General features: G+C 34.8%; 1 protein-coding gene across 2 annotated transcripts in view; it reads right to left on the bottom strand.

The window, feature by feature from the left end:
• Positions 1-598: 598 nt before the first annotated feature.
• Positions 599-9,992, bottom strand: part of TTC13 (tetratricopeptide repeat domain 13) — a 39,228-nt gene continuing 29,834 nt past the window's right edge. The window contains exons 18-23 of one of the 2 annotated variants that reach the window (XM_040551134.1): positions 8,234-8,343; positions 6,807-6,942; positions 6,043-6,122; positions 4,753-4,831; positions 2,669-2,748; positions 599-744 (exon numbers count right to left, since the gene is read on the bottom strand). In XM_040551134.1, coding sequence (XP_040407068.1) covers positions 621-744; positions 2,669-2,748; positions 4,753-4,831; positions 6,043-6,122; positions 6,807-6,942; positions 8,234-8,343 — 609 coding nt within the window. In that variant the 3' untranslated portion in view covers positions 599-620. The remainder of the gene's footprint in view (positions 745-2,668; positions 2,749-4,752; positions 4,832-6,042; positions 6,123-6,806; positions 6,943-8,233; positions 8,344-9,992) is intronic. The other variant, XM_040551135.1, reaches the window with a different exon arrangement.

Genomic DNA, 9,992 nt, shown 5'->3' with positions numbered 1-9,992 from the left:
CCAATGGGTACATGGAAAGAGGAACTAATGCACTGCTGCTGTGTTTTTGACATTTACTCACCAAGAAGCTAACCCTGAATGTCATTTGTTTTTGTTTCCAAATTGTTCTCCTAGAACCCGTTCCTTTAAGCTGACATCTGTTACTTCACTGGATTACGTTACATGAAATGTCTGTATATTTACCAATTACTCACACATTTTCTCGAGGTTTTCCATGCGGAAGACAGAGGCTTTGGAAAAAAAATAAAAAGGGAAGTTGCACAGTGGTATTTTCAATGCACTTTTTTTAAAGTAAATCTTCACTTCCAGAACATTTAGAACATAAGTGAGATGGAAATTTCTTATTGCTCTTCATTTTGCCCCCCCCCCACCCCCCAAACAGCTGTATTTCTTGTTAGAGCATGTCAGGATACAAGAAGTTAACTGTTCTCCTTTTTTTTCCTTTTTAATATTACTGGTCACAAAGATTCCCTTTTCTAGTGATCATTACTCAAATAAGTTTGTGTAGTCTATTTATCAAAAATAATAATAATAATAATAATAATAAACCCAGTTTGACCATATTTTCCGCTTCAAAATAATTTAAGCAGCAGCTTATCTTGGTCTTTTATTTGTATAAATTACACAACAGCTATAGTTTTTTTTAGACAATAAGACGAGTCTGTATTTAGTACTTCAATCATCGTTCTCAGGGTAGGAAAAGTCTCTGATACTGATGGTAGACTCTTGTAAGAAGGTGAAATACTGAAAAAGGAAAAAAAATTAAAAAATATATTAATCTTTTGCTGTGTTAAGAATAATTTACCTGGAAGTTAACATATTAGCTTATACTTCTGTTCAAGCACTTCAACACATTTGGGACTTGAAGTCAAGAACCTGTTGATCACCACCAGTTCTTGCTTCTCATGACTCCTCACTTCACGAACTGCCCTCACTATACAGAATGAAAACAACCACTAAATAAGAGCCTTCTGGAATGGCAGAACTTAAAGTAGAGTTTTATTGCTCTAAGTCTTCAAACCTTACTTACCTTATGCACTATTATTTCTATACCACAGACAAATTAACTCCCCAGGTTAATTATCATCATATAATTACTTCCAGTTCTTTGGGCTGTGGTTCCACAAATACTTTTCTAAGTATAAAGCAAAGCCAGCTTTAGCATTTTCTCCACTCTGGCTCATTCCTCACCCATCTCTCAGTTGAGCCAGCAAATCCCATGCTGTGAAACAGTCTCAGTTAAAAATAACCTTGCCAAAACCAAAATTTAGCACAGATCAGTTTCCTGATCTGGTTTGCTATGGGTTCCCACAAATAATTTCAGCAGTATAACTGAGAGGGTCAGACACACATAGGTAGGGTTGAAATAGCTTAAGCTGACTTTGCTCCAATTAGAAAAGATAACTTTTGTGTGGTAAAGGCAGTGTCAGGAACTGGAAAGTTCCTGTTAGGTCAAAGCCTTCTCTTCTCCAGGCTAAGCAAGCCCAATTCCCTCCTGTTGAGGGATGTGCTCCAGCCCCCTTACCATCCTGGTGGTCCTCTGCTGAATTTGCTCCAGTTTATCCTTCTTTACTGTACCAGCAGCCCCAAAACTGGATGCAGGTATGGTCTAAAGCGCTGAATGGAGCAAAATCATCTCTCCTAATCTATTTAGGGTAGCCCAGGATGCTGCTGGCCTTCTCTGCTGCCGGCTCACATTTGGTTTGCAGTTTATCAAGACTTACAGGTCCCCTTCCACAAAGCTGAGACTCCGTAACTTTCCTAGGGACCAAAGTGCTTTAGAGGACTCCATTACTTTCCTAGGAACCAAAGCGTGGCTGACCAGCCTCTAGTTTCCCTGGGTTGTTCTTCGGGCCTTTTAAAGACAGATGCAAGATTTCCTTTCCTGAAGTCACCAGGAACATCCCCAGACCCGCATCACCTCTCAGAGATTACAGCTGGCCTTGTAAGGACATTGGCCAGTTCTCTCAGCACCCTTTAAGTGACTTGACCTTTACCTGAAAGATACTAAAACTGTTTTTTTGTCTCTAGCCCCATTTTTAGATTTTGTATGGCGAATATCCAACTAAGGGACAAATCAAATGCAACAGTTCTGTAACACTGACAAGGAATTAACATGTTCAGTACTCAAAAACTACTCTAAGAAAAATAAAATTACAGAAGTCATACAGTTATATTAACGTAATACTGCATATTCAAAACTTCCATTTACTTTGAAAATACTTATTCTCCAAGTCAAAATAGCACCAACAGATAAATACATCACTTTCAGTCTATAGGTCAAAGATCCACAAGAACGGAAAGAACCACCAAGTTGAATCCTCCCCCCCTTTTTCCACTCAATCACAAGATTCATTAATAACAACTACAGAAAAAAAGGCAAATTATACCATTGGACAAAATGAAGAAAATATTAACTCAAGGAATTTTCTCAGTGGTAACACATGATGACTGGATGTGTAGACAAATGTTCTGTTAGCCTAGAAAAGTGTTTATAAATTAGGATTTGTTAAGACAAGATTTGAAAGTTAAAAATAGACTGGATCATTTGCTAAATTCGTCATGTCTAAGTCACTTCTTCAGCATAGGCTTAAATTTGACTTAAAGTCTTTCATATTCTACCACCCCACCCCCATCCTCCTCCACCATCAGAACAAAAAAGATTTACCTTTTTAGGTTCATCCAGCTCCTTGCTATTTTGCTAAAAGCCTCAGATCCTGGTGCTGTCATCGCTTCAAAATCAACAAGCTGAAAATGCAACAAAATTAAAAAGATCTTAAGAAATGAGAGAAGTTTCAAGTTCTCTAATTCCAGGAAGTTAATCCTTGAATATTCTTAATAGATAACTTCAACTTTAAAAATGTATCTTTCCTTTTGTGACATAATACAGTTTCTCCCTCTAAACAAGATGTGTACACTACTGAGTTGGTGACAGAAAATATGGACCATCTTCAGAATTATTATAATGTCCAACTAACAAATAAAACCAGGATATTTTACATTTCCACATACTGTATTCTGCAAAATATCACAGCATAGGAATGGTAGACTTGCACTGGATTTTCCAGGCATTCTGTATTATTTCTTTCCATGACAAGTTTTTAGAGTTTAATTACATACAGCGAAGAACTCTGGAAACTTCCTATCTACAGCTTATAGCAAGTTTTCAGCAAAGCAATGCTCAAACACACTGCTTCATTAAAACTGTTTAGTGAATTCTGGCTGAATTTAAGGAAGGGTTCCAATCAAATCTTACTTCTGTTCTTGGTGGGACAGGAGTAAGCTTGCTAACTAATCTGCGCCCAGGCTATTTTCTCCCTCATCACCAAACAATTTGGAAAAGCAGCATGCATGCCAAGCACTGAATATGACTGTGGGTTTGCATTCCTGTCCACAATAAATAATATGCAGTCCATGGCTACTGACAGACCTTCCAAGGCAGTAACAGGACTCTTGACAACTAGACATCTTTGGCTTCAGAGCGGTCTGATATTGCATGCTGTAATAAGCTTGGGACCAGAAATCCCCCTCTAAGAAATCTGTCAAAAACTCCCAGTTTCAAAACAATTTCTTCCAGCTAGTTAAAGCCTTTCTAAAAATGGTTTTGTTTCAATTCAGGTGCTATTTCAGGAAAAAAAAATAATTAAAAAAAAAGCCTCAAACATAAGAATTGCCTTGAAGTTTCCTGTAAGTCAGAAATCCTGTTTTTGAGTAATCCTGAAACATTGCTTGATTGCATAAAATCAGGCAGCAAAATGCACTACCTTATTAAGTCCTACGAAGACGCATTAAAATAAAATAACAAAACAAAACAAGAAAACTCCACATAAGTAAATATTCAACCTTATTCTGAACTCCTACAAAACACTGAAGATATCAGCTTAGCAGAGCTTAGCAGCCCACTGATACTGAAGCTTTTTTGCTATCTGCTCTTAAAAGCAACTAGGAGTACGGCATATATTCTTTTCATGTCCATGTTTATGTTTTTGCTGTTGTTTTTAATGTTATCAGCCTTCTAAATTCATTGTACTAAAAGGACAGACTTTATTGTTTTCAGGACTTTCTAGAATAGAAAGGAAAGTTGCTGTTTCCTCGGTTATCCGCACAGGGTATTTTCTTCAACACTGAGTCTCACTGAAATTTTGCTGATTCTTTTGACAATACATTAAAGAAACAGAGGTGCTCTCACTCCTTTCATGTTGAGGAGGTGATACAGCTAACAGACCATTAGTTGAATAAAGAAAGGGAAATGGAGCAAGGTGTTATAGTATTTAAATGAAATCCAACCTTTCAACTGACTACATTTTAAATTGATTTCAGAGGAGGAGGAGATATTATGAGAAGCTGCAAATACATTTTTGATTGCTAAGCCCTAAGTACTCAAGAATACACTGAGAGTAAAGAAAGAATTTCTGCTGCGTGTCCAGAAGAGCTGCTAATTCTGCCCAAGTATTCTCAGAACCCTTTTCAAAGAAAGCTGGAAAATGCAGCTCAGCACACAAGAACTGCTTCACTTCCAAAGGTTTACTGTGGGACACAAGCAGCTACCATTTGACTAAGCAGAGTTACTGTATATAGTATTTCTACATCTCACCTGCTCTCAGATCAGCAGTGGAATCTTTAAAACTCTCTCAGGCTACCTCATCTCCAGTAAATAAGCGTGCAACTTCTGTTCATTCTTATAGTTCCTTCCCCAAATTTACATGCACTACTTCCTCCACCAAGGCTGAAGCAGTGCGTTTTGATACTTGCCTTTCCTTTAGGAATTTTTCCTGATACTTCTTTTCCACTTGCCATTAGTGCTCCCATGATCACTGAATAAGCTATCACACTTTAAAAAAAAAAAAAAAAAAAAAAAAGAGAAAAACAGTCGAAGTCTTTCCATAGTGTCATACTAAATAATAGCTTTAAAATAGCATTCTTTTAGACTACAAAAAACACAAATTATATATTTTATATATATATATATATTATATAGTATATATTGCTGTTTTACAGAAGGTTAGCAAAAGTTACAGTGCTGGTTATTTTAGAAATAAAATAAAGTGCAACACACTTAAAAAGTGAAATCACTTCTTTTCCAAAACCATTGGAATAAGGATCCTATGAAGTTTAGCTACTGAAGAACAGTTTCTACAGTAGTCAGAATTATAATTTCAGACTTCTGAGTTCTTAAAACTCCACACAGCTGAATACAAAGCAAACTCCTGTTTCCAAGAAGCTTAACTGTAGCCCAGAAAAGTTTATAAACTTTACTGCAACAGAGCTAGAGGCACTGTAGAACAGAAAGGGATTCCCCTGCCTCAACTGTTCAACATTAAACTTTTTTTTTTTAATTGTGAAACTCAAACAATTTGTTATTTTTTTCATTCAGCAAGATAAAAGCTGAATAAAGAAATGTAAGTCTTTTGATTATTTATTTATATTCTGAACTACTGAACTGTGTTTATTAATAAGCTTAAAGCTTGTAAGTGCTCTGTGGAAAAGAGATTAATAACAGTCATACACGTAGCCAGGTTTGAATTAAACTAGAATTTCAGTTGAAGAGATCAATGAAATATGGGACACTTTATTCTAATGTTTCATTTGGTGACCCTAACAGCTGAAAAAAACATTTTAATAAAATGCAAAGTAAATATTATCCTAAGCTATACCAAAGTATATTTCATATAAAATATATGGTTCAGTAAAGCTTTGAATTAAATTACAGTGGTCTGACAATGTAGACTAAGAACCCAAATGTTACAATTTAAAAAAAGACACTTTTCAATCCCTGAGCTGAAGTCCATAAATACAGACTACTCATCATTTTAAATATAGATGCAGCTATGAATAGTTACTATCAGCAGTTATGAACTATCTTTTAAAACACTACAAAATCAGTGTTCATCATCATGGCAGATAAAATAAGAAACTGTACAGGACAGACGGTCCAACTTCTAATGTTTTTTTCATATTAAAAATATATTAGGATACTGTAACACATGGACATTTTACAGTGTGCATCCAAGATAACAGATGTGATAAAAAACAACCACTAACCTAGATCCTCTTGAAAGTGGCATTAAATTATAGAAGTAATAAACTAATGACAGGATCAAGTTGCACACAGCATCTGCTTCCTAAGGAAAGACAAAAAGAGAATTAAATATGGTCTAATATCCAGATGTTACTATACGTATGAACACATATTTGGAAAAATCTTGTAGCACTTACTTTTAGAATTACCATTTCAAATGTGAAAAACATATATAAGCATTTTATTTTATTATACATTTTAAGTTTAGGTGAAACTGTTCACCTATATGGTGTCAAAGGATGAAAAGTGGAAAGTGCAGCCTTAAATCTGGTCAAATTCTCATTACAACAGAAATCAACATGAACACAATTTTGGTGTTTTTTTTTCATGACTCCACGTTACTTCTCATCTTACATCCAGCCACTATAAACCAAATCTGCATATGATCTTAAGTAGTGCTTGTCAGAACCATGAAACAGTGATCATAGACCTGTGCAAACAAAGGAGAAAAAAATATCCACTACTTCTATAGCAGAACACATTGTGATATCAAGACCTTGTCTGGACTCTCTCCAATTACTGCAGCAAATCAGAGCAAACTTAAGTAGCAGACAGAATTATGGCAATTTCTTATAATATTTGACATAACTGGGTTTAAACAAGCAGTCTATTTTATTACTTAAGATCTCTGTCGAAAAGTATTAAGACATTGACTGTTAAACGCAAGGTATAAAAACATAATAGAATTTTATCAAGGAACTCATCAGTTCCATTAAAACAGCCTTACCCCCAGCTCTGCAGACAGAATTAAAATTTTTCCTTTAGCTGTTAGATCCTTATACAGAGCATCTATTTCTGCATGATACAGCTGTGTTCTTTCTTCTGTTGTCTGAGTTTCTACTGAAAATAATATGTTTCCAACTCTATCAAACAGATTAAACAAGAACAGAGAATTTTTTTTTTTGTACATATACAGGCTAAGTTACAAATGTGTAACAGTTAAATACTACATCATGATTTTTTCCTATATTTTTCTTTAATCATGATATTATGTGCATTGCCCCCATTTTAGTTTAAAAAAACACAAACATTGAAATTAGAAACATTTTGCCATGTTGTAAGTTTATCTGAAAGAATACATCAAGATGCTATCCAATTTTAAAACATATTCTTGGCTTTGAGACTCCTGTATAGAATGCAAAATACAGTTTTACAAACTTGAATCTACCAAAACGGAATTGTTTTGGTACAAAAGTATGATTATAAACTATAGATTAAAACAGATTAATATAGAAGAACATTTGTAAGAAGTAAATGGTATACCATTTTACTAATACCAAAATATCTTTCTAAAATAGTAAAGGCATGTTTTGTTTCATTTCAGTGTATACAGGCATACAATTTAGAATGTAAAATTAGAAGTTAGGAGATATGTTAACACTTCAGAATAGAAGTTCAACTTCCATGTCCCAGTGTTAGAAGCACTCAAGTTCTGGGAAAAAATCCAATGCACAGAATTTTAAATCCCATAATAAACCAACAGCACGAACTGTCTAGTCAATCTTTCAGCTGGTAGTTGGAAGGGGTTTCTGATTAGTTCTAAATAGATTCAGATTAATGCTCTTTGAGAAGACAAGGAGTCAGTATCCATACAGTGAGAAATTTGCTATCTCACTCAATGAGATAAGCCCAAAGTCCCACCTGAGCATATCCTCATAGAAGAATAACGTAGTCTAAACTGGCAAAAATAGGTCTGCAAACATCTCAAAAAAAAAAACAGAAAATGAAAATGCCAAAATCCAAACAGAAGAGAGTCTTTTCCATGCCTCGATCAAAGAAATTTCCTTTCCATTCAGGACTTTTCAGCCTCAATAAAAGACAAGGTCTCACAACAAGAAATGTATTTTAATATGGATAAAGAATGACATTTTTCCTCCTTTAGGCTTTTTATAGTCTAAAATGAATAACAAGGTGTCTCTTCACTTATGTTAGAGAATCATCTCAAATGAACTCCATAATTACTAACCGTATTCCCTCTCTGTCAGGGAACACAACAGGAATCAGAAGTGCTGAAATAAAATAAAAAAACATGGTGGCAAGAATGTCACCAGTGAAAAACAAAAGCCACTTTATGCAAGTAGAAATGGCATTTGAGAAGATAAATACTTCAATACTTCATCATTACTTAAGGTATTTGAGCCCCCCAAAACATACTTATCTCCTGTTATGGTAATCGTGAATCCATCATATTCTTTTCCTTGATCCTTAAGGCTGGGGACTTTTGTGTTCACAGTAAACCCATCTCTTGTTTTACTGTTAAACTGCTTTCAAAAGAAAAAAAAAAAAGTAATATTAGAGTAATTGCAAAGAGACAGCCTGCCTCTATTGTTTTGAAACACTTAAAACTGGAGAAGAAATGAAAGTGGACAAGCTGGGTGAGCAGTACAAAGAGTTACTGTCAACTACATTATTTCATTCATTCTTCATTTGCTACTGGATGGAAATCTTAAGTACCGAATAAGGCATTTTGCCATTCAACTTTAACTATATAGTGAATATAAAACTACATCATGTGTGAAAAGCAACTGTATAAAACAATTTGAACTGTACAGATTTCTCCCCAAGTTGCATGTTGACAGTAACCATTTGCTGAAACAATGTAAATGCAAAAGCAGGAATCTGAAAGTCTGCCTTTTATGTTTACACTAAGAAGTAGCTGCATTAGTTTAACTGTGGATTCCAGAATACAATCTCATAGCAACACTTTGTTAACTGTGATCCAATTTCAATTAATGTTTATCCTCATCAGAAGGAAAAATATCACAGAGTTTAAGAATTTTACAAAGCTACATTATCTAAATGTAGCACTGTAGCCAAAGAATTGTATAAACCAGGCAAAACTGTATTTAAGTAAAGCCAAAAGCCCAGCTTTTGACATACAACATTCCTCAGCTATCTGAATAACCAAACTGCGTCAATATTAGCAGGCAGTTATTTTATACAGGCACTATTAATGACAATTGTGCAATAGTGTTGAATGAATTACTAGGACAATTATTTATTTTAAGATAGAACTTATGATCCAGAATGTTATGTTTAAAGAGAATCTGCATTTATTTTATAAGAAACAAATCTAAAAGCCTCTAATGAGAAACAGCATTCCACTTAGATGCAATTCAGAATAGGATACAGTTGATTCAAACCAGAGCAAAACGTACAGGTTATGAAAACCAGGAAAAATATTTGCTGCCAGTTCTTAGAAACATTTATAACAAACTAAGTCATGTATAGTCCACTATGTTTATACATTTTCATCATTGTCTTGGAGTAACCTGTATTTTTAACTCCACTAATAGGATTTCTTTTCTCTTTTTTCTGGCTTATGATTCTATAGTAGCCGTAAGAAGTGCTCTACAGGGCTGTATTTGCACATTCATGTGGCAGTAGGCAACATGTAATCACCTATCCACCCTAACATCTACAGTCTCTTCATCACAAGTTTATTTAGGTTCAGCTGGTATTCACATGGATTCTTCTTCAAAGCCCAAGAACAAGACAGGAGTATAAAAAGGATGGACTTCCAAAGCTATGACTTTTTTAGACCCTTTCATTTATAATACCTATTAAAAACGCCCCATAGAAAAATTCAGTGCTTGAGCCATGTGGCTTTTGTGAAGATACCTATAGCGCACAAGTGAGCAAATGCAAAACTGGTGTATCAGCAGTAGCAGCAAGGTAAAAGCATCTTCTGAGGAACTGTTCTGTGTCAATCAGTCAGAATGACTGATTAGCGACAGCTTGGTATCTGTCCATGAAACCATGATGCAGACATACTAACAGAAAGCTATGAGTTGGTCTCTATTTAGAATGCATATTCCTTCCCAAATTTTATTTTATTCTAAATGAAGTTCTGCTCAATCTTTTTAAAAGAAATACTTTGTAACAGTGTTTGGGGAAACACAAATAATTACAT

This window comes from Cygnus olor, chromosome 3 (genome assembly GCF_009769625.2).
Source record: "Cygnus olor isolate bCygOlo1 chromosome 3, bCygOlo1.pri.v2, whole genome shotgun sequence".
In the NCBI taxonomy this organism is placed as follows: Eukaryota; Metazoa; Chordata; class Aves; order Anseriformes; family Anatidae; genus Cygnus; species Cygnus olor.
This window is presented reverse-complemented; position numbering and strand designations above follow the sequence as displayed.